Source organism: Podarcis raffonei, chromosome 1, assembly GCF_027172205.1.
Source record: "Podarcis raffonei isolate rPodRaf1 chromosome 1, rPodRaf1.pri, whole genome shotgun sequence".
Lineage (NCBI taxonomy): Eukaryota > Metazoa > Chordata > Lepidosauria > Squamata > Lacertidae > Podarcis > Podarcis raffonei.
Genome location: NC_070602.1, coordinates 13,919,475 through 13,944,608, shown reverse-complemented (window position 1 = coordinate 13,944,608; position 25,134 = coordinate 13,919,475). Strand labels below are relative to the sequence as shown.

The following is a 25,134-nucleotide window of genomic DNA, read 5'->3' as shown; positions in this document are numbered from 1 at the left end:
CGAAGCTACAGTGGTGCCTCGCAAGACGAAATTAATTCGTTCCGCAAGTTTTTTCTTCTTGCGAGTTTTTCGTCTTGCGAAGCACGGTTTCCCATAGGAATGCATTGAAAATCAATTAATGCGTTCCTATGGAGACCGCTTGCCAGGCTGGCGGTGTGGAGAAGGGCTTTTCTCTTCAGGACAGCCTTCCAAAGGCTGGCGGCGGGAGGAGGTCTCTCCGCCCCACCGGCAGCCTTCGGAGGAGGTCCGAGGACAGTGGGAAAGACGCGCTGTGCTTCCCCGCTGTCCCGGAGATTTCCCTATGGGCTTTCGTCTTGCGAAGGAAGCCCATAGGGAAATTCGTTTTGCGAAGCGCCTCCAAAACGGAAAACCCTTTCGTCTAGCGGGTTTTTCGTCTTGCGAGGCGTTCGTCTTGCGGGGCACCACTGTATATTCTTCAATTTTAACAGAGAATCCTAAAAATTGTACTTTGTTATGGCTTCTGATCTCACACCCTTAAAGTTCCCAGCACCTTTCACAAACTACACTTCCCAGGATTCTCCATGACTTAAATTTGGTGCTTTAAATGCTTGGCGTGGATTTAACAAAGGGGAGTGTGCTGCTCTGGTTCTCCAGAAGCGGCTTAGTCATGCTGGCCACATGACCCGGAAGCTGTACGCTGGCTCCCTCGGCCAATAAAGCGAGATGAATGCTGCATCCCCAGAGTCGGCCACGACTGGACCTAATGGTCAGGGATCCCTTTGTTGTTGTTTAGTCATTTAGTCGTGGCCGACTCTTCGTGACCCCATGGACCAGAGCACGCCAGCCACTTCTGTCTTCCACTGACTCCCGCAGTTTGGTCAAACTCATGCTGGTAGCTTCGAGAACACTGTCCAACCATCTCGTCCTCTGTCCTCCCCTTCTCCTTGTGCCCTCCATCTTTCCCAACATCAGAGTCTTTTCCAGGGAGTCTTCTCTTCTCATGAGGTGGCCAAAGTATTGGAGCCTCAGCTTCACGATCTGTCCTTCCAGGGAGCACTCAGGGCTGATTTCCTTAAGAATGGATAGGTTTGATCTTCTTGCAGTCCATGGGACTCTCAAGAGTCTCTTCCAGCACCATAATTCAAAAGCATCAATTCTTTGGCCATCAGCCTTCTTTATGGTCCAGCTTTCACTTCCATACATCACTACTGGGAAAACCATAGCTTTGGCTATAGAGGGAGATGGCAAACGAGTGGTTAGCTGAAGGTGGAAGCAAGGTCCATTCAGGCCCCACTAAGGGCATCTTCAGGTTCCAAAACCTAGAACCAGCACTAACTTTGAGGAAGTCTGTATTTCTCAGCGCACTTCCTTCCACTCTGGCTTCAGCTCCTCACGCTGCTATGGAGGGTGAGCTGTAAATCCCATTGATTTCACTGACATTTAGATGCTGCCTTGGCAAATGGGTGTTCTGATCTTCTACTGGGTGCTCAATGCAGGACCCTATCTTTGGACTAATTAAGGTTTTGGCTCATAGCCTGAAGGGGCGGTGAAGCAAAAAATGGTCAGAGGTGTATTTGAAGGAGATAATTGGTAGCTGGAGAAAGAGTTGAACATCCCCCATCCAGGGCTGATAACTCTGTGTTTACCTTATAATGTCTACTTTGGTTTTTAGGCACCCCTAATTTCCCAAGGGTTCTTCCAGAACTATCAACATATTGCCATGTTGCTCTCAGAAGAGTTGGTGCCATTAAAGAATATTCATGTAGGTCGTCATGGGGGAAAAATGACAATGTGAATAATTTTGGGTGGAGAATTTGGTTTTTAAATACTCTGAGCTTTTGTCTCCAGTTGCTCCAGAAGGTCAGGTGCAATCCTGTGTAAATTGGTCATGCCTAAGTCCCATTGAAACTATTGGAGCTGAAGTTGTATAAGTGGAAGGCTCTCGATGGGATAGAGGCTTTAGAAACTTTTGTTGTTGTTCCCTTTGTGCTCAGAACTACTACATCACAACATAACATTTAGAGAAAACTCTCTTGTCACCTGGCACGCCAGCGCAGCTATGATTTGTAATGCATCGTTTATTGCTGTCAGTGCCCATTAAAACCTATAAATCTGAGAATAATTTAAGTATCCCCTTGAGTAAGCCATTTGGCTGTTGGTCCAGAAAATGCCAGTGTTATGATTGAAGACTCCCAGGCATAGCCCAATAAAGCTTGAGGGTTTGTCCACTGATGTGCTCTCTGTGTGTGTTTGTGTGACTTGCTCATGTGTCTGGCAGACCAATCGTATGCTCAGAAGTAAGTCCCACCGAGATCAATGGGACTAACTTCCAAGAAAGTGGATCTGATTAATCGTAGAGAAAGGATGTCAACCATATAGTGGTTGGGACCCAGATTGCTTTCAAAGTTAGCTCTGGTAATCACAATACCCATCCAGAAAGTCCATATATATGGTGGGGTACTGGCCCCATGCAAGCTTGTTCCCCTGCATATAATGTAATGTGTGATGCATTTTGGGACTCAAAAAGTCTGCAAAGATGGGATAGCCAGATCAGATATAATTCTTCAACATCCCCTGGCCAAAAAAAATTCCAGCTTTTAGAAAAGGCCCACAATCACCTGAAATGTTATCTCCTGTATTCAAAGCATGAGTTTATTCTAATAAAACTTTAAAGCCCATATTTCTTGGCATTTTCTTGCCACACGGTGCACCAAATTGTGCCAGTATATTTTCTGAATTTTGTATTCGAAGGTGTGTTTTGCAGGGGCATAGTGGACTCATCTTTCTGAAAGATAGCTTTTCCATTGTGGTTATTGCACTTCTTAAGCACTTGCTGTGCAATATATTTTATCTTTTAAAATGTAATTGCCCCTCCCCTGAAAGCACTGCTATATCATTGCTCGTATACTTACCATATTGAATATAGTTGAATATAGACTTGAGTGCCTTTTGCACCTGTTGGGGTATGTGATCTGGTACAATTTTGAATGAGCAATGCAGCTCCTCTTCTTCCTAGTCACATTCTGCACCATTTGGCTTTATGTTTTTAGTCCATTTGGATGTTAAAGAGATTGCACATCCATCTCCATTTCCTGTCTTGCTTCTGAGCACTCACTAGCATCTGGACAACAGATGCTGGACATTGGATGGACCTTGGTCTGATCCAGCAAAGCAGTTATTATTGCTCCTCTTGGTTTGTTTGTTTTAAAGTCCCAAACAAGAACTCCCCTTCCACCCATCGATCACACTAACAATCTGCAAATTTGCACGGTTTTTGCTGAAACACCACTCTTGAAGTGAACTGAATGTAGATGGAGCACACAGGAATATAATATAGCATTTTTATTTATTTACTTTTTTCCCTTTTGGAATAAAAGTGAAGGCAAATGGGATAGAATTTAATAGTTTCATTGTGATTTATGAAGTCTGGTTATTCCCCAAATCTTGGTCTCAGAAGACCTTGATTTTCCTCATTGCATCTGGGAGGAATGAGGTCTGCGTCTCGTGTTACCATTTAAATACACAGGATAAAGCTCATGTCTTTCAAAAAGCATGCAAATGTCTTTCTGGAATGGGGGGAATATGCACATCTGGCTCCCAGCCAGAACCATGAACTGCCAAAACTTCTCTGCAGTTTTGAAGTTCACGGGTCTGGCTGGGGGCCAGATAAATGTATTACTCAAACAAAATACTTTGCATGTTTTTCTTTTTCTTCTTTCTTTCCAAAGAAAGGGAGGAGAGTTCTTTGCTTTTGAAATGCAGGGTGAGAAGTGGCCTTCAGTCAACATAAGATGTCAATCAAAATGCCATTTTGGTCTCTTGTCCTGCTGCGTATGCTTTTCTGTGAGCCGTAATGTAAAGCAGCAACTTTGTAGGACAAGCAATTGGAACTGCCAGTAAAGTTTCTGTTAGAAGTGGCTTTCCTCTTCAGTGCGGTATTGTGGGCCAAAATGTCAAGTGCTCTGCTTGCAGAGTTGACTCTGTTAGAAAACTGTTGGTAATGCAACTGTTGCTGTTGTTCCGTCGCTTTGCGGTCACTTAAAACAACAAAAATACATACAGAGAGAGCTGAAGTAAGGATGTTCTTTACTTTAGGGAAGGATTTTAGTCCACTCACTCAATACCCCTTTCCCAGTCTGTCTGTCTCTCAAGCAATTAGCTCTACTTTACCAGACAGTTCCCCAAATCTACACTCTAGGAATCGTGGCTGAATGGTTCTGCTCTCAAGTTGACATTCAAGACGCTTTGGCCAAAGTATCACTTCTCCAGTAGGCCCTGTATAAGAAAAAAATACAAACAACTTAATTCTTCCCTTGCATTTCCGTGGAAAAATGAAGGCTGCTGGGGCTTCCATTAGCATAGGAGCTGAATTCCCCCACCCTCACCTTATCATCCTTTGAGCTGAAGGGCAAGGGTGTGATAATATTAAGGACCTCCACTGGAACCTGCAGTGTGGCTGTCATTCGTTGGTCCCAAGCTCCACCCACAAATGGGTAGGGTTTGGAGCATGTGACCAACAGCTGGAAAACTCTAAGTGAGAACCCTATGATTGCTCACTCGTACCTTTAGCAGGCATGGCCAAACTTGGCCCTCCAGCTGTTTTGGGACTACAATTCCCATCATCCCTGACTACTGGTCCTGTTAGCTAGGGATGATGGGAGTTGTAGTCCCAAAACAGCTGGAGAGCCAAGTTTGGCCATGCCTGCATGTCATCCACTTACTGTTTGTGCCTGTGGGACTCCAGTTCGAAAAACAGATTTCTTGGTGGAATTAAGAACTAGGCTCAAGTTGTTCTGCTAACTTCATGCTGGTTGTTAGGGAAACAAGTGGCACATTAAAAAATATGCAACCTCCCTGCTTTTTCGGGTCCAGAAGTAGCATGCTTCAATTGAGGCGCTTTTGCCTGCTCTAGTTCATTCAGTAGGGTGTGTAAACATTGTTGACTTTGCAGTAACTGCATTTTCAATACCTCATTAAGTGTTCCCTACGCAGATCAGGAACTGACATAGACTCTAAGGCTAGATGTTGACAGTTCTGCTTATCTAAAGATTAAACTACATGGGCTTTTTCTTTGGGGGTTTGTCTTGTGGTGAGGGAACAGCCTTCTGTATAAGAGTACACAGCCCCCCCCCAATCTTTCAGGAACAGATTTGTTGTGCAAACTTAAAGAGAAGGTAGAAAGCTTTTGCTGTGTTTCTCGCGGTTCCCCTTTTAGTTGCAGGTCACCGTGTTTGCAGCATGGCTGGGTGTGGGTGTATTTTAGGGGAATAACTTTACCCTGCTTAGCTATGCAAATATGCTAGCAGTTTTATTGCTGCACCACTAGGAGTGTGCTGCACCACTTCCCTCCTAGTGGTGCAGCTATAAAAATTGTTAGCACATTTGCAAAGCTAAGCAGGGGCTGGTGTGGTTTCAAATTGGATGGGGAACTGCGTGTTGAGATTGCAGACGGTTGTATTAAATGACCCTTGGGGTCCCTTCTAACTCTACAGTTGTATTTGTAGGAATTGTGTACTATTTAAATTCACATTTTTAATGTGTGTTTTTAAATTCCTCCCCAAAATTTGAACCAAATGGACCTATAATTTAGGTGCATATGAAACTGACATGGAATGGAAATAGGCAGATGCATACATCTGTAATGAAGACAGACAAAATATTTGAAGAAAAGTCACAGCAGCTCCTTCAGCGTGAGTCAGCCTTCCTAGAGGCGTCATAATTTCCATGTCAGCCGGATCAGCCTTCAGTCTCATTCCTCATCAGTGTTTCAAGTTAGGTTGCCTGCTTTTAAGAGGAAGTTTAGAGCATCCTGTGCATGTTTACTTTCCCTTAAATTCTTTCACCTTATGTTAAAAAAAAATGGAATTTTTTAAATTAAAAAAATGGTTGCCAAACTGCTCTAGAGATTGGTATGTGTTTGTATAATCCTCTTGGTTAATGTCACAGATGCTAGCTTATCACTACTAGCCATACCTGACGTTTTCCTCAGCCTTGCAGAACTAATTCTGTCCACCCCACAAACCTAGAATCAGGAAAAAAATGCTACCTGTATTCAATGAACCTAGGATGCTTCTCAGCTTTCTCCACTGCTCTTTAAAGGTTGTATCTGTCTTATCTGCAGTCAGATTTCAAAGAACGCTTGGTGGCTGGCATTCTTTTACTCTATTCCTCAATGATGGCATCTGCGCCTTTATTTGGAGTGGGATGGACAGAAGGCTGATCTCTGGGTGATGTGCAGCAGATCAGCAAGGGTTATCAACGCCTAATCCTTCAACAATGGCAACCGCAAAATTGTTCCACACCCACGCCTAAATTAAGCTGGTGAAATAAAGAGAGCTTAGAGGAAAACCAGTAGTGAGAGATGACTGTGATCTCAGTCCAGGTACTGTAAACAAATTCCTAGGCTGTGTCCTTAAATGTGCACTGTTCATAGGAAGCTGCCTTATACAGTCATACCTCGGGTTGAAATAGCTTCGGGCTAAGTACTTCCAGGTTTCGCCGCTCGCGCATGTGCAGACGGTCAAAATGATGTCACGCGCATGCGCAGAAGCGGCGAATTGCGACCCGCGTGGGCGCGGGTTGCATTCGCTTCTGGATGCGAACGGGGCTCCAGAACGGATCCCGTTTGCATCCAGAGGTACCACTGTATCTGGTGAGATTATTTTCCTGTCTAGCTTTGTATTGTCCATACTGAAAGGCCTCAGCTCTCCAGTGTCTGAGACTGGGAAAGTTATTTTCCATCATCTGCTTTCAGATCCTTTAAAGAGGCGATACTAGGAATTGAACTTGGCTCCTTGTTCATTCAGTGTATGTCTTCTGGCACTGAGCTAATATTCTGCGTCCTCAGTTCTAAGTATGCAACTGCCCCTCTGAGTTCCTGGCTCATTAACATCCAGTAAACAAACAAACAAACAAACAGCCTTACCTTTACTTACCCCTGTTCTGGAGCTTGTAGATCAGGCTCAGAGACACATTTCAGCAAACATTTTTGGCATGTGTCATAGTCTCGTGCTGAGCAATGACGAGCGAACTCAGTGGAGTGGGAACCCAGCCAAGCAACAGAGTCTCTGGGGTGTACCTGCCTATTGGCAGAGTCTGTATCCAAAGTCAGGTCCAGTCCTAGGGTCAGGCAACATGGCCAGACAGTCCAGGGGTCAGGGAATCCGATGATCAAAGGAAAAGAGGAGCAAGAAGCAGCAAGGTCAGACCAGGCCCAATAAGCATTGTTTCCAGTGAGACTGGAAGCCCTGCCTTAAGAAGGCTGAAGCCAGCTTGTTCATATCAGCGCCTTCACCTCTGAGTCCTTCAAGACTGATCAGCTGCAGGTGGAGTCACTCCGTCTTCTCCCTCTTCAGGCTGCTGTTCAGCAGGTGAAGCTGACTCCCGGTCCATAACAGCATGTAACACAAAGGTAAAGGTAAAGGGACCCCTGACCATTAGGTCCAGTCATGGCCGACTCTGGGGTTGCAGCGCTCATCTCGCTTTAGTGGCCGAGGGAGCTGGCATACAGCTTCTGGGACATGTGGCCAGCATGACTAAGTCACTTCTGGCGAACCAGAGCAGCGCACAGAAACGCCGTTTACCTTCCTGCCGGAGCAGTACCTATTTATCTGCTTGAACTTTGACGTGCTTTCAAACTGCTAGGTTGGCAGGAGCAGGGACCGAGAAATAGGAGCTCACCCTGTCGCAGGGATTTGAACCGCCGACCTACTGATTGGCAAGTCCTAGGCTGTGTGGTTTAAGCCACAGCGCCACCCGCGTCCCTATGTACCACAAAGCCATTGTCTAAAACAAAGCATGGCTTATCATGATTGAGCAGCATGCTGTTGCCCGTTGCCCATTCATTTCAGTGTCCCCTCCGTGTGCTGGATGAGAGAGGAAGCAAACCCAAATGTATGGGCTAAGCCCATATTTTAGTTTGCTTCTTATACTGCATGGAAGAAGGAGTAAGGAGTAAGTGAACAGCATGCACCAGCACGCTAATCATTTGCAATAAAGTTACTGGGTAAACCATGTTGTGTTTTAGACCATGGTTTTGTGTTATGTGCAAACCAGGCCAGTGTGAACTTCTTTGTGTACCTGGGTTTGTCACCTCCTTTTTCATTTTGTTCTCCAGATGCAGGCCATTAGTTAATTGGTCTTCTCTGGCTCCCTGTGTGCTTTGCCTTGCCTTCCATGCGCAGCAGCCAACTGAGCAATCTGTAAATTGTGCAGAGGAAAGAGTGGGTTAGAGGCCTGTCCCTTGTCACTTGATATTTGAGTGCTCCTCCTTGTGCCATATATTCATTTTTTATTTTCTGCTGTGACACCTAGCTATGAGCAAAGAACTCTCTGGAGCATCTTAAAAGACAACTTCTATTAAAGATGAAAAGTTAAGCAAAATGCAGACAGTAGATCTCACAGTCGGAGGGGAAAATAATATACAGCGGCATTTCAGAAGCCTTAATTGGGAAAGCTGTTGAAAGTCTGTGCCTTGGTGTCTTTTTCTGGAGTCCTTTTAGAAGGCTAGGTAAGCGCAAGGAAAGGAATAGTGCGTGCGTCTTAACCTTAGTCAGAATTTGAGGAGCTTCCTCACCAGGAATCAAACATGTGGTCCTTCCATCTCATTGTTGTCCTCCTCGACTTCTGCATCCCTTCATTTCTCAGCCTTGCGGATTGTGTCTGGGAATTATGCTAGGGATTGAACAGAAGGAGAGAACTAATTTATGTCACGTGCATGAGCTAGAAATCAACCACAGGCTCTTTCTTTTGAAATATGTCAGTGATAAGCTTGAAGAAGGTAAATGGAAACCATGTTATCGCTCATTTGTCCTCGTAATTGTGTTAGATTTTAGGCTGTGTACACATCATATATTCAAAGTACACACACTCCAAAGACTCTTGGGAGCTGTAGTTTACCCCAAGAGGGTTGCTGTTAACAAACTACATTCCCAGGATTCCTTTTTTGGGGAGGAGGGGGAAAGGTGCTTTAAAGAAAGGCATGCAGCCTTACTCTTTTTGTTTTATGTAGAAGGCCGCCATATTTGAAACCAGACCATTAGTCCATATAACTCAGCCTTGTCTTATACTGAGTGGCAGATAGATCTTCAGGGTTTCCACACCTTAACTGGAGTTGGCAAGGATTGTACTGGGAACCTTTACATGGAAAACACGTGCTTTACCACTGAACTATGGCCTTCCTCTTACTACATAAGTGGTATTCATTGAAAGTTTCCAGTGCAGGCTTTCCTTGTCAGATCTCTATGTCCACCATATGCACAAATTGCTGCAACGTTCTTTTTGTGGCAGATACTTGGCGTGGCACAGCTGGCTGCAGTCACAGAAAAGTCCGGCGCCTAAACAGAACAATGATTTGGAAGAAGCTTTCCGAACATCTTCTCGTTTTCTCCTAGAATTGCCATTGGGTTTCACCCAAAGTGCAATTCTGCCACAAGTTGGTATGACCCACCTATGTCAACATCCGAGGCATTTGATGGGAAAACAAAACAGATTTCACTTACTTTTGTCATGGGGCTAAGCGCTACCCTCCTTCTGCCATGTGGGCGAACTGCTAAGCATGTTCTGGAATCGGTGAGCACTCTGGGAATTAAAATTGCTTGCTCTCTCGGTTGCTGTTTCAGGCGCGGTGCCATGCCAGTTTTGGTTACAGCGTAGCTTTATTAATTCCTCCAAGGAAGGCCACCAAGGTAGCAGCTGCTCATTTTTTTTGCTGCAAGAGGCATCATGTGCGGTGCAAACTGCGGCTCTGCCTCTTGACATTGGCTCAGTGGCTCAGAAACTCAAAAGATGCTGGGGGAGCAGCTGTCTTGCATTTGATGTATAAATAGTCTAGGCTCTCTTGTGGTCATTCCAAGATCCGATGGGTAACTGGGTAATCCTTGCCTTTTTGATCATTGCATTCCATGCATCTAAGTCCTCCATCTTGTTTTCAGCCGGGGCTCCCTTTCTTTTCATGCACTGAATCTGCTGCTGGAAATTGTCGGTGCCAACAATACTGCTAATACTCTTCAGAAGTGACTAAGAAGGCAGATGATGCTCTTCCAAATGCTTTCATGTACAAATGGGTGCTCTGAGGGCACTGTAATGTCTGGTATATATTTTAAAGATCCACGTGAAGTAAAATTAGCATTGCCTTTGGCCTTTCTTATCGTTAATGACCCTCTCTAGCAGCTGCTTCAGCTTTTCCCTAAAATTGTTCGAAGGCTTTTTAGTTCAGGGAAAGGCGAGTTGGAATGGGCGATAGGATAAGGGGCACATAAAATTATGCATGGTGCAGAGAAAGTGGATAGGAAGAAGTTTTCCCCTCCTCTCAAAATGCCAGCGTGTCACAGCAGTGTGCCGATCAGTAATTGCACAGTTCAAAGATGGAGTTAACTCTTTATTAGCAAAAACACCATCTCCACAGACTTGGATGAGCGTCAGGCCTAATGAGCAGAGCAACTCATTCCTGGTGGTCTTCCTCTATGAAAATCAGTTGCTGAAACTGACATCCTTCCCTAGGCATCCTAGACATGGTTTAACCCTAAACTTCCTGCCTTCTTATGCAGCCAGTCCAGGAGGCAGACCTGGCTGTCAGTTTCCTCCTCCTTAGCCTCCATTTTGTCCCTGTAGAACTTGGCAGAGAGGAGGAATACCTAGAATTATTGGGCTCTGCCTGTCGTTGGCTAGAATTCTTGACTTTTACCCTACCAGTTCCAGTGGGCAGCTTTGGCTCTTTTTATTTTTAAAAGTTACGCCATAATCCAACACAGTCAGATGTATTTAAGTCCGTTGATTTCAGTGCATCTGAGCACGGCTAACTTGGTTTGTGGCCTTGGCTTTTATGGCAGAACTTACACCTTTACAGCATACTTGACCTACATTTTTCATTCGCCGATCCCCTTGTGTATGCTAAACGTATCTGGCTATTAACACTCAGCCTGGGTGTCTGAATAAACATTGGATGTGTAAATTCAATCTTGGCATCCTCTTTTATATATTTCTCCCAAGGGGACTCCATTTGCAGACTGTATTGAAGCAATCATTAATCTATCAGGATTCCGTGTACATCCCTTCATAGAGCTTTGAAAGTATTCACCAGAGCTATTTCCCCCCTGTTTGTTATTTCCATGTTATAGCACATAATGGAAGCTAGAATATGCATAATATTCCCTATTAATCAAAAATATGGGAAGTGTCGTTTATAAACCCGGGAACGTTTTGAGACGTGGATGTTTGGCCGTAGAGAATAAACTTAAGTATGAGGACCAAAAATGCAGCAGTAATGTCCTTGAATTGCAAGACATCCTCATGCCAGTTGTCAATCACATTTATGTAAACATTATGTAAATTAAATTGTGCTTTTAAGATGGAACTGTTTTCTGTGGCCCCTTGGTTCACGCTGCCTTTCAGCCTTACTTTTGTTACTAGATGTTGCTTCAGATTCTGCCATTTTTCTAGTGGGCAAATATTTCTCTTAATTTTGGATGAATGTTCATGCATGTCTTCCTTACTTATACAACTCTGTACACTTTCTTGTAAGTCCATTGTTCTTTTCTTAATAGGCATGTGTAGGATTGCACTGTTACTTGCTTAATCCAGTTACACGATACCTTTCTTCCAAGGCATTTCTTCCTAAGTATTTGTATACCTTAGATACAATATAAAAGAGAGCAGGAAAGGAAGCAAATACAAATACAGATCCTTTCATGATTATTGTTGGGATCAGGTGAAATGGCTGCTGAGGAAAACAGGTCTGAGAGGGGAGGAGCCGAATATCAGCTTGCCTCAGCCAAAACTAATGGAGTTGATCTTGCTGTATTGTTCTCCCTCATAACTGCTGGTATTGGGAGACAGTTCTAGGAGGGGAGGAATCACATGACAATTGGTCCCAGCTGAATTGCTTGAGATTCTGTATCTGGAGATCATGTTCTGCTCCATCAAAGCAAAATAGGCATTCTACACTTTGTAGGCCAAGTTCTCAATGTGGGTGTAAAGCTGTAGTCTGGGCTCAACCAGATCAGACTACAGGTTGGAACTCTCATGACCAAATGCTCCTCCATGCAGAAATGTTACCTGCACATGAAAAATTAGGGACATTGAATTTGATCCATTTTCTGTTGTCAAAGAACCAAACTGAATTCTGCCATGGGCTCTCATTTTTTGTGTGCTTGAAAATGCAACTGTCTCTCCTCACCTCCCCTAGTGGGGCTCACAACCCAACTGGCTTATGCTATAGCCAGAAGCCACTTTGTCTCTTACCTTGTTAAGTACAAAATATAACTCCTGTGTAAACCATAGCCAGAAGTCTTTTCCCTTTTGTCTATTTTGTACAAAATATAACTTCTTAGTGAACATAGCAGTGGCAAAGTCCATCTGGGCCTGCGAGTGACAAGGGGATGATTTCAGCATTTAATGACGTGAGGCTTTGGCAACCTTTGATTCTTCTTCTTAGCTCTTGCCAAAAGTCTCTTTTTTTAAAAAAAGGATATAATTGAAACTCTACTGGAGAGAGAAATTGCACAAATGTCATGCCAGCCATATTTTGGCCCCTGTTTCCTTCTATTAATCTCCTGGCGAAAGGTTCTCATGAATTCTGATTGCAAAAAGAAATGGCTTGATTTGTTCAACAGGCAGCGATGGCACTGAACATCTGGTTTACTGGCCTAAATTGCTCCTCCTAGATAATAACACTGTCCTTTTTTTCCTTTCTTTCTTCAATATTACTTTGTTCAGAGCCGCCCAGAAACTTAACCTGTCCTCGAAGAGAAAGAAGCACCATGCCCCATTGCTGCCCTCCCATGAATTCTCCATCTACGCCACTAATTTCAGTGGCATTCTGCAGATGTGTCCTCCTCCTGCACCGCCATGCCTTTTAAGAGCTGTGTCGAAAGTCAAAGAAAACCCGGGGATTGGGAAGGTATTTGATCTCTCCATCGCTTTGTTACTCCTTCATTAGCATTTAAAACCCAACAGGAATCGTAAAAAACTCAAATGTGTCTGGAATCAAGACTGGATAGCAATGATGTTTCTGTCCCTTAGGAGGCTGATCTGATACATCAAGTCTTTGCAACCATTGGACAAGGATGAACAAGCTGTGGGTTGCTTGGATTCAGATCACAGTGGACAGGTTTCGATTTGCAGTTGGCAAATCTTTATACAGTCGTACCTCAGAAGTTGAACGGAATCCGTTCTGGAAGTCCATTCGACTTCCAAAATGTTTGGAAACCAAGGCGCAGCTTCTGATTGGCTGCAGCCGATCGGAACCTGCGGAACCGGCGTCGGACGTTCGGGTACCAAAGAACGTTCACAAACCGGAACACTCACGTCCGGGTTTGCGGTGTTCCGGAGCCAAAACGTTCGAGATGCAAGGCGTTCGACTTCCGAAGTATGACTGTACCAAACTGAACTGCATGCTGCAGAGATTTTCTCTTTTTTTTTGGTGGGTGGGCAAGATTTTCAGATAGCTTTTCTGGTGTGAGTGCCCAGCAGTGGAACAGACTGCTTCAGAGGTCAGTCCCCCAAAGACTCTTGGGAACTGTAGTTTTTAAAGGTGCTGGGAATTATAACTCTGCTTGAGAGAAACTGTAATTCCCAGGTTTCTTTGAGGGGTGGGGGTGGTCATATGCTTTAAATGTTCTTTAAATGTATAAAAGGTAAAGGACCCCTGACTGTTAAGTCAAGTCGCAGACGACTCTGGGGTTGTGGCGCTCATCTCACTTTATAGCCCGAGGGAGCCGGCGTTTGTCCATAGACAGTTTTTCCGGGTCATGTGGCCAGCATGACTAAGCTGCTTCTGGTGCAGCGGAACACTGAAACCAAAGCAGCGCACGGAAATGCCGTTTACCTTCCCGCCAGAGCAGTACCTATTTATCTACTTGCACTGGCATGCTTTCGAACTGCTAGGTTGGCAGGAGCTCGGACCAAGCAATGGGAGCTCACCCTGTCATGGGGATTCGAACCGCTGACCTTCCGATCGGCAAGCCCAAGAGGCTCAGTGGTTTAGACATATAGACAGCTCCAAATCACATACAATGACTTTAGTCATATGCTGACTAAATCAGGTTGTGCTATTGCAATTGATTGGAAGGTCTTTCACAAGGAAGCTGCAACAGGCTTCTTTCAGTAAGGGAAATGACAAGAAAATACACTGGAAAGTGTGAGAGAGCATTTATTTTGACGCAACATCATCTGACGTCCCTACGAACAAATCAGAATGAATGCTCAATAACTAACAGGTTGTCTGGAATTTCCCTTTATGCTACTATAGGATACTAGAACTGATCCAAATCTTATGTCCAGCTTCTTTCAACGATCTGATGGGGTGGGGTGGAGGGGAGGCAGCAGACAGTGTAGCTGAACCTGGCTTTTTAAGGAGCCTGTAGCAGTGGGTTTCCTTAAGTTTTTCTTTCTTTTGAACAACAGCAGAAAGGTTTACTGCTGCTTTAGAAGTTTCTCCAGCAGCCCATTGGTTCCTTCTACCCAGCAGAAGGACACTCTGCCATTTTGGGTAGAAGAAAAAAGACGCCCTACTAAGCGTTCATTGAAGCATTTTGGCTTGTCTACTACGAGAGGCAAAACGGCAGGTTAAATGGATCATTGGACTGTGTCAGTAAGGGGAACCCTGCACGATCTTAATTTAAGGAAGGAAGAAACATTTCCAGGAAAATTAATCTAACAGGGGTGACTAATACCAGGTATGGCAAGGTTCCCAGAGATGTTTAGCTGCTCTTATGGCAGCAACGTTTATTATTTACTTATTTCATAAATTTGATATACTGCATAATAATAATAATGATGATGATGATGATGATGAAATACACCACCTTCAAAATGGTGCTCAGGAATGAAGAGTTTGCTAGTCACACCACATCTGAGGCCCATAACTGGGGGGATTTGATCCGGTGAGCCACTGGATTTATCCCAGCTCTGTGATACTATGGTCCCATGCTTTGTGTTTTTGATATGGAAGAGACTTGCAGGAGCGCTCCTAGGTCCTCAAAATGCAACACGGAATTTGGGCCCAAGAATGGAATCGCAAAATGAAGTTTCTTAACGAGTGCCGTGTTTTTGCAGCTGAAATCTTGGAGTGTTTAATTCACTCTCCCAAGGTTTAGAAAGAACACGAAGTAGCTTTGGAATGCATAATTGTACAGGTTACTGCCGATTTCCATTTCAGGGAGGTACTAAAGTACCAAGTCGAGCTTCAAGGAAATCCCCACTGAGTGATCATACAAATTGGAACTGAGGTCAAGAAGCTTTAATTCCTTTGATATTCTGCATCACACTGTATATGATAAAGTCATTCTCAGTGAAAAAGAAAGATAATATGGCCAGGGCCAAACTAACGGTGCAAAATGTGGATGGCTCTTTAGGGTTCTGGAGAACAGCAGAGAATATTAACATTGGCTTATTTCCCTATACTTGAAACATATGTAGAATTTTTTTGTCTTAACTGCAGTGAGGAGGTGGTAGGAGACATTTCTGTGGTCGCTGGTGTTTATGAGTAGCTCTACACATCCCTCTCTTTCCTTAGAGCATTTGCAGGGAAGAAATGAAGGATGTTCAGGAATCATGCTTTGAGGGATGGGCTCCTCTCCCTGATGAGCCTCTCTCTTTTGCTTACTTGGAGTGCCTTGGCCTTGCAGCTTCATTTGAAGAAGAGGAGTTGGTTTATGCTGATATCTAAAGTATTGAGGCAAGGCTGAGATCTCAAGTGCTATTCCCTTTATATATTTTTGGTTCTCCTGGCTGATGAGTCTTTGTTGTCTGTGCAAAGTACACCCACCCCTATAGGTTAAGCACCCCACCACCACCAAAGTTTCCACCAGCAAGCTCCTATTTCTTTGCTCCTAGATGGTGTGATCCCATCCTGCACATGGATATTTCTGGGGCTGTGCTGCAGTAAGCTAGTTACAATCTTATCCTTTGCATTGTCCATGAGTTTGAGGGGGAGACGGTAATCTTGGGCTCTCTGTTTTCTTTCCATGTGCACCACTTATTTTGTACACGTAGTGTTACGGCATCATCAACAGTAGGACTGACTCCTGCACAGACACAGGACCTGCACTTAGATTCTGCTCTTCCTGTTTCATGCCTAGAACTATATCTAGAGGCATCGCTAGGCTCCCTTGGCAAGGAGACGTATTGGCATTCCTCGTTCCCTTCTGGGCAAGAAGATGTATCTGTGCACCCCCCCATCCCTTGTTCCATTGGCAAGGAGGTGTTACCCCTCCACCATCCCTTGTGCCCTTGGCAAGGAGATGTTGGCCACCCAAAGCAGTGTAGCAGCTGCCTGGGGAGTGTGTGGATGGGCAGGTTGTCTCCTATCCATTTTGAGCCAGAGAAGCACGATTTTTGTGCCCCCTGGGCATACATCCTTGGTTGAGGCCAAGCTGGCCGACCCCTTGGTACATCCAGAATTTCCTTCACACCAGCAGTTTTCCACTAGTGTGAGAGTTTCACCAGTGTTGTTAACAGCCAGGTAGATTTCCTACACGGGCAACTTCAGGTTTCACCGACAGACGTGGCATTGGGAACAATCCCATCCGTGCCCAGAGGGCATAAATCAGGAATGGCACTGCACAGCTTGTTGGCTACCACTACAGATTCAGTTCCTTGCTAGAGATTTTGCAGACAGATTATTTTTGACTACATAAACATACATGCAGAAAAGCCAATCTTGAGGGATTCTTTTGTTAAGAGCGTAGAATCTAAACATGTGTTGTTCTTTAGCAAATTAAGCCCCCATTGATTCGATTACTGTCATTCATTGGATTTCCCCCCTCTTGTGAAATAGTGCCTTAAAAAAAACAACCGAATAAAGGAGCGCAAGAACTAAAGAAACATATTACAACTTGCAAGAATTTCCCCCCAGTGTATATCTCTCTAAATTACCTTGTCAGATGAAAGCTGGCTCTTATGATTGAGCTAGAGAAAAGGTTACCGCTTTAAACTTCAGAACTCGTTTCTGGAGAGCTGAAAAAGGAGCATAGACTTGTGTTAACATTTTAAGCACAGTTATGACAGAATTAATTCATGGAATCATGGAGCTGGAAAGAGCTAATTTAGTGTCGTCGTCAGCAACTAGATTTGCTGGAAGACCACTTCCAGAGGTCAAAGTTCTCAATCTGTCCTAACCTTTAAGGTGACGGTGGCGGTAAGCCTCATTGCCACAGCTGTCAGTTATGCCACACCTTCTAGGCTGGTTACTTTGGGACCCCATAATTCTCTTAAAGGGGCTGTGTTTGGCACCAAAGACCTCCAGTTGCTGATTCCCCAATCTTCCCTCAAGTCTCTCCCATGTAAAAAAATGTTCCCTATCACAAGGTTTCCAGACAAATCCTCCCCTCTCCTCCCCCGTCTTCTCCTCTTCCTCTTCTGCTACCTTTACCCTCTTGACTCTAACCATAGTTTATTGTAACATTTGCACCAAACCAGCCATTCTGTGCAACCAGAGTAGAAGTGGGCTTTCGTTGCCTGGTTAGGGTTAACCATGTAGTTGCAGAGATGATGCCCCGTTACGGTTAAACTGGCATCTGCACCAAACCTCTAATTTAAGCCAATAGTGGGAATATTCCGAGGACACCTTCATTGCTAGTACAAACATCCCAAGTCACCAAACTCAGAGGAGTGTTTCGCACCATGCTGGGCACCTGTGAAGCCATCTACAGGCAAAGTCAACAGGTGATGCCATCGTTGCTCATGTTTTCCTAAATTTATGTCCCAATACAAATGTCCACCAAATGGTGTTCAGGTGAGGGATGCATTTGTACTGGAAATATCGGAGAGAAAATGAATGCATAAGCCTGTGTTCCAAGTCTATTAGCCATGCTTGAGAGATGCAACTCTGTGCTAGGCCACACACATACAACATGGAATGCTTATGGCCCTGTTAATTTGATTAATGTTACACAGCAAATTACTTATCTTGTTCCCTAGAAGTGCCAATAACCTCAGAATTCACATCATTTCAACAGGATCTTGGTTAAGAGGCAATAGTGCTGTAGTTTGCCCCCCCTTTTTTAAAAGAAGAACCGAAACATTTTTTTTCGCGTCTCTTTGAGTGCTATTAAATTTAATGTCAGACTAGTAGGAAAGATGTTTGAAAGCCATTTAATACTGCTACCAAAAGAAGTTAGATTATGCTCAATTTCTGACATTAATGTGCTACTTAAGATAATTTATCAGATTGTGGTATTAAAAAAAAAAGACATCCTTTTTGCAACGGCTGCTGCATTGCATTCTAATTTGACTGCCCCCCCAACCTATGTAGATTAGTAAGGAACTTCCCTTCTCCCCTGTGAAAAAATGTTGTTTTTCCTGGGGTTCTATTCTGTACACGCTTTGTAGCGCAGCATCGCTTACCAGAGTAACTGTAAATGCCTGTCTTTTTCCTAAGCTCCTGTCAGGTTTTGTTTTTTTTAAGAAAACAACAATTGTTGGAATGACAGAATCCTTTGATGTCAGACAATTGAAGGGTGTGCATGCACGCGCATGCCCATAATTGCACGAGAGAGAGAACTTGAATCATCCAACAACGTACTTGGAAAAATCATGCGTTTTGCCTTCTATCATTTCTTAAAATGACATTTGGTCTTTTTTGTTTTCTTATTCATTTCCCCAAGCCATAGCCAAGTCCCACTAACATGATTTACTGATCCTGTAGGCTTTTTCCTAAGCTGCTTGTATGCCCTAATCACTTCTCCTTATGATAGTTGTTTGATGGATAACAAATAGCTACTTAATTTTGTCATCTTTATTGCCGCTTGTTTCCTAATGACTGCAATGCAGCTTCCAATATAAATCATCTTGCTCTCTTGGAAAAAAATTCAGTCCATGCCTACGGTTGGGTCAAAGGCATCGCCCTCTCCCTCTCCTCCTTTGAATGCTGAAGACCCTCCATAGCCCTCTCTGGAAAATGAAACTCGTGGTGATCTCCCTCATAGGATTGTTGTAAAGCAAAACAAGAGAAAACAATCCTAAAAAACAGCCCCCAGACAGCCTGTATGCATTGTGCAGCTATATGAATGATTAATGCACACAGTAGGATGAAGTCGCTCCAGCTAATACGTTCAATGAATGAAACCAAAGGTGGAAAATTGTATAGAAAATACATATTTTCTTCTATTCTGTGCCTACTTTGAAAATAAAATAAAATAAAATGGTTTTGTGCACACCTTTGGGGAAGCAGGGAATCAATTTTTGCTTAATAGAGGCCACTTTCTAACGGCGACAATATAAAAGTGCTTCTTTGACGTTCTCCCACGAGAGTTTGATAGTCTCTCCTAGCGTAGCCATTTTTGCATATAAATTTGCCATATGCTATCAGAAGCAGTACATGGAGGGGCGTCTGAGAACTGCACACAGTAAACCAATTTTGCAAGGGTTATATATCTGTCAGTTGCAATTAAATCCACAAAACACCTTTAACTCTGAACTAAGGCTGTAACTACTACATGTTATGGCGGCGTGGCCCATTGGTTAGATAGAACATGGGCAATTTCAAGTGGGGACACAGAGCAGGCAGGAAGGGAAATGCTAAACCCTTTCACCACCCATTGCAATTATGGACGATTTTCCGCAGACATTCTCCAAAACAACCCGGGAGTATTGTGGGCAAGGGAAGCGTTGAGCACCCTCTCCCTTCCACCCCTTCTAGGCTTTAGATCCTGGACCTCTTTGCTGCTGCCCCCATCCACCACTGCTTTCTGGGTGGTTGTTGGACGCCCCCTGGGTTGAATCCAACTAAGTAATACTCATTGTAGACCCGTTAGACTCAGTGGACATGAATCGCCCAGTTATTATTGGCATCCGTTTGTCTAGAGAGAGAATGGCGTGCACCTCCAGAACTGAAGTTGAACGCCTGGGCGGTGTGTATGGAGGTCCTGGGCTGCTGATGTGGTCCAAAGGATGAAGAACACCAGTTTGGCTGCAGGAGTTGCCTGAAGGAGGTGTACAAGGCCTTAGGGACTCCACTCCGGATTTGTGTAGGGTTTACACCTTAGCCTTTTCTTCTTCCAAAGATAACCCTGAAAGCCGTGGGGTTTTTGCATCAGTTTTCTTTCTCCTAGATGGGCTACCTTCCCAGGTGGATGAGCCCCATCTGAATAGCCTAGTGGCCCGTTGACTTCATTGATAATAACCCAGTGCTTGTTTTCTGCCTATATTGGACTATTCCCCTAGGAAAGAAAGAAAAAATGCTAAAAGAGAATTGTCTTTTTTGTGCTGTTTACAAGTCTTCTTTAAATGTTTTGCTGTGTACGCATAAATGAGTGTTTGAAAGGAGGGGGAAATCTTTGTTCTCTCTTTCTTTTTTTGCCGACTTCAGCATATATCCACTTAATTTGCCTTTAAAAGTGGCAGGAACAGGAGGACTACAACTTGTGTGCATGTGTATGTTTTGCTTTGGTAACCTTTCTTTTCCCCTGACTCCTGCTATATGTTGACAACCAGATCAATGAGAGGAAAGGACATTCCCAGGATATCTTCCTTCCATCCACTGCATTGACATTTAAATGAACACCCATTGTTAACAGTTAGTTACCAGGTACACCCTGACCCTCCTGCCCATCCAGTTCCAGGAACTTTCCAAATTATTTATTCACATGAAAACCCCTGTCCCTTGAAGCCTTTTCAGCACGTGCAATTATCTTCTTTTCCCCCCTTCTTCTTCTTCTCTCTCTCTCTTTAACCAAACAGGCTTGGAATTTAATAGGATTTCCCTTAGTAATTCTACTGACCCCCCTCCCCCTCCCCCAGACTGGCTCAAATATATAAATCTGGGAAGTTCAGCAGTTTAATGTTAACCTACAGTGTACAAAACCCACATGAATTACAGAGGCAGTTAATTAGCAAGATAGTTGTGTGATTTGCATAATACAGACGGCTTCATGAATAAAGACAAGCATCCGCTCTTAGGAGGATGCTTAGTGGGGCTGCCTTGCGTGCGTTTGTTTTAGGGTAATTTGCAGAAATTACAACTTGGTTCTTAGCAGAAAGCCTTCCAAAGAAACAGGCTAGTTGAAATTGCACGGCCAATGTGGATTTAGGTCTTTGAAAGTCACGTCTGCCATCTTGCCCCTTGCCCTGTTGTAGCAAAAGAGAAGGAAGTAGTCCTATTGATGGACGGGGACCACTTTTTCCAAACAGGGCCCGATTCAAGAGCGGCCATCCCCACATGAGCCTCATTGATAGGTGAGCAGTCTTTTTTTCACCTGATGGCAGGAATGGGTCCAACACCTGCTGCATTGCAAAGGAGCACTTGGAAGCACGTGGCTTAGAGTGTGTTCCCAGTTATTCCTTTGCAGGGTGGTTTGTGTTTGGTGCTGTTTCAGTTTGGCGCCGAATACAAGTTGTGCTGCTTTCGGCCGGATATCAATCCCACTTGGGTGCTCTGATATCTGCCGAAAGCAGAGCGAAACAGCACTGAATGCCAGCCAGCCACAGCTGAAAACAACCAGGACCACACTCCTAAGGCTTTAGGGTACAGCTGTAGCTTTACCTGCCCCACACCTGATGGCACATGTCAGGCGAGTGTCAGGTGGGTGTGGCCTGGCCAGAATGGTCTTGCGGGCCAAATTGGGAGGCCTGAATGGGCCCATGGAACAGAGGTCCCCCACCAGCAGAATAGTGTCAACAATATATAGTGTTAAAAGTCCTTCTTTCTGATTACCCTGACATCTCAGTTTAGTCATTTGGTGACTTACTACTTTGTGTGACACAGAGACGCTACCTCTGGCTTAAGGGTAAAGGTAAAGGGACCCCTGACCATTAGGTCCAGTCGTGACCGACTCTGGGATTATGGCGCTCATCTTGCTTTATTGGCCGAGGAAGCTGGCGTATAGCTTCCGGGTCATGTGGCCAGCATGACTAAGCCGCTTCTGGCGAACCAGAGCAGTGCACGGAAACACCATTTACCTTCCTGCCGGAGCGGTACCTATTTATCTACTTGCACTTTGACGTGCTTTCGAACTGCTAGGTTGGCAGGTGCAGGAACCAAGCAACGGGAGCTCACCCTGTCCCGGGGATTCGAACCACCGTCCTTCTGATTGGCAAGTCCTAGGCTCTGTGGTTTAACCCACAGCGCTTACCTGCCCTAAATGCCTACAAGACATTTGGTATCAGGAAAGATGGTATCTCAGGCTTGAGTTTGCAGGGCGAGGGACCAATAAATAGCTTGCAAACAGGCTCTCCCAGTTTTCTCACTTGCTGCTAACACCAGTTAGCTCAGTTGGTTTTTATGTATATTGCCCTGAAAGTTTTATATTGAAGAGCAACACAGAAGTCTAAACAGAAAACTAGCAAACCAGACTGGTTCTCCACTAGCTTGCGTTCAGCTCTTGTCAAACAGTACAACAGAGCTTTAACTGCAGTTATGTACAGTCATGTAGACTTCATTTTTGCTAGGGATGAGGACTGATGGGTTAAGCCAAAAGGCACATCTGATTTAGGTCCTTTTTTAAAAAGGCAGAAAGAAGGGAACTGAAAGCCAAGGAATATTCAAGTGTGACAGAAAAGGTCACCATATGTTTCTCTTCAGATTTTAATGTTTGTCAAATGCACAGATGGAGAATATAGATATATATGGTATACAAATGCATGCTCTGAACAAATTTCGGCAGACATCTTCAATATCTTTCTGTGACCGCGATGGTGCGAATGAAATCATTTTGCAGTTCTCCAGCCCTTGGGTCTCCAACATGGTGTTCTTCAGATGTCGTTGGACTGTACTTCCCATCAGCCGCAGCCAGAAAGGCTTGTGGTCAGGATGATGGGAGTTGTGGTCCAACATCTTCTGGAGGTCATAACATTGGTTACCCTTGCCCTAGCTCTTCAAAAAGAGTGTGTGGCTAAGTAGCCTTATCCTCTATGAATTTGTTCTATTCACATGGGGCTCATCCACCTGGGAAGGTAGTTCCATCTAGGAGAAAGAAAACCCTTTCAAAGCCGCCAAAGTTGGTGGCCATCTCTGCCTCTTGTTTCATCATTTTGGAAAGTAACTTTTGAATTCTTTGCACATGTGTACACCAGAAGCCAATTCAAACTCATTTTCAGTGTTTTTGTGCGAAGTCCTCAATTCTCTCGCTCTCAGATGAGGTCACTTGTTCTTGTTGCACAGGAGAGAAAAAATAAGTTTTTAAAAAACGCTTAATTAAGGGAATAAAAGCATTTGAATACATGGCAGGTGTTTTCATCCCCTTAAATTTGTTCAGTCATCAGTGTGCATAACTGAGATTGCATACTTGTGAGAGGAGAGGGGAAGGGCAAGGCACAATGAATTATGAAAATTAGGGGCTCGGTGTCAGGATGATGATGACGCATCCTGTTTTTACTCCTCGAAATTGCTAGCTTTCTGCCGCTGACTTTGCAAGTGTATAGCTTTTTCTCAGCTCCCCTGGATGCGGGTGGTGATGTCCTCAGGCGTTCAAGTCTGGGCTTTTCCTCTTGTTCTTGTTGACTGGGCAGGTTGTGGCCTCTAGGGGAATCACCTTTATCCCTAGGGCGATGAATTGTGATTGAAACACTTTAATCGCCCCCATGGTTATGGGCCTGTAAGTCTCTTAAAAAAAAAGAAGTTTTCCCCTTGAGATGTCCTTTTGATCTCCTCCTCACCTGCTTTCCTCCACCCCTTCTCACGGCCTCACATCTCCCTGCAGAGAGCTAGAGGCAACCCCAGGAAAATAGAGACAGTGCCTTACACCCACAAAACCATGGATTCTGCTGCCATTCGTAGTTGTCTGGCTTCTTCCATGTTGCTTTGTCTGAGAGACACAATAGAGAGCGGATAGGAATTGGGGGAAGAACAGCAATTTGTCACCTCTGGGCTATCGGGGCTGGCCCCCAAACATTTTGCTGCTTGGGGCTAAGGCTGGACAAATTCATCGGTTTTGGTTCTCTCAGTTTCTCGTTTTCCCTAAAATTCAGTTCTCCACAATTCTGCTGCAATCTGTTGAGGGTTCTTTTTTCTTTTTTAAAAATCCTCATGAAAATTCTTCAACATAACTAATAAACAGGTTTTTGGTTTCAGTATTAAGTGGAGCTTTGAGAAATATGCACCAAGCCGTTTCCCCCAGTGGCAGATATTTTTGTATGTCATTTCCCCTAAAATTATGCACATATGTGCACTCTAATATGTGCATTTTTGTACACATTACTTGATTGGAGAAGTTTGAATCGTACACGTTTTTATTTATGTTGTACGTCCTTGTCCACCCCATAAAGCTTACAGAGAGAAGAGTTAATTTCCTTATTGCATTCACACACAAGACAGCTGAGTGGGAACTATGGGCTGGCTTACTTCTTTAAAAAGGATACGTAGGAAGTGAAAAACAATCCTTCCAAGAGCCAACTCTTAATTCTAGATAGGAGACACCTTCCCAGTGCTGGGTTCTGGCAGGTATTAGCTCAAATAACTCCTCAGGACAAAGGTCCGTATAGTCAAAGCTATGGTTTTCCCAGTAGCAATGTATGAAAGTGAGAACTGGACCATAAAGAAGGCTGATCGCCGAAGAATTGATGCTTTTGAATTATGGGCACAAGGAGAAGGGGACGACAGAGGACGAGATGGTTGGACGGTGTTCTCGAAGCTACAAACATGAGTTTGACCAAACTGCGGGAGGCAGTGGAAGACAGGAGTGCCTGGCGTGCTCTGGTCCATGGGGTCATGAAGAGTTGGACACGACTAAACAACTAAACAACAACAAACTCCTAAGGAATATGTTGGCCTGGTTTTTCCCCTCTTATTCGCTTGGAATTTATTAAGATTATGATTATAATTTCTGTTTCTGTTTACAGGCCTAACTTAAGAGTATAGGAGCCGTTATGGGAAGACATATTTTAGGCTCTGGGTGTGAAAAGGGTCAGCCTTTTCGTATAGCCAAGTGATTGTTTTTAAGACACTACAGCAAATTGCTGCTGTTGAAGGTAACATTCTTCTTAAGGTCAGGATGGAAATGTGATTACCTTAGCCACAATCCCACACTGAGTGTAAAACTCGGTGCAGATAAACACAGTTTACCGGTGTATTTGGAGAGCCAGCGTGGTGTAGTGGTTAAGGGCAGTGGACTCGTAATCTGGTGAACCGGGTTCGCTTCCCCGCTCCTCCACATGCAGCTGCTGGGTATCTTCTCCATCTCTGGGAGGGCCCTGCCATCAGCCTCAGGGAGCCAGCATGGTGTAGTGGTTAAGAGCGGT

At 44.3% G+C, this 25,134-nt stretch overlaps 1 protein-coding gene across 4 annotated transcripts in view; it reads left to right on the top strand.

The window, feature by feature from the left end:
* The window catches only part of KIF26A (kinesin family member 26A), a 156,859-nt gene that overhangs the window by 110,103 nt on the left and 21,622 nt on the right, over positions 1-25,134 (top strand). For all 4 annotated transcript variants that reach the window (XM_053361939.1, XM_053362025.1, XM_053362184.1 and 1 more), the window contains exon 5: positions 12,676-12,859. In XM_053361939.1, the coding sequence (XP_053217914.1) occupies positions 12,676-12,859 (184 nt within the window). The remainder of the gene's footprint in view (positions 1-12,675; positions 12,860-25,134) is intronic.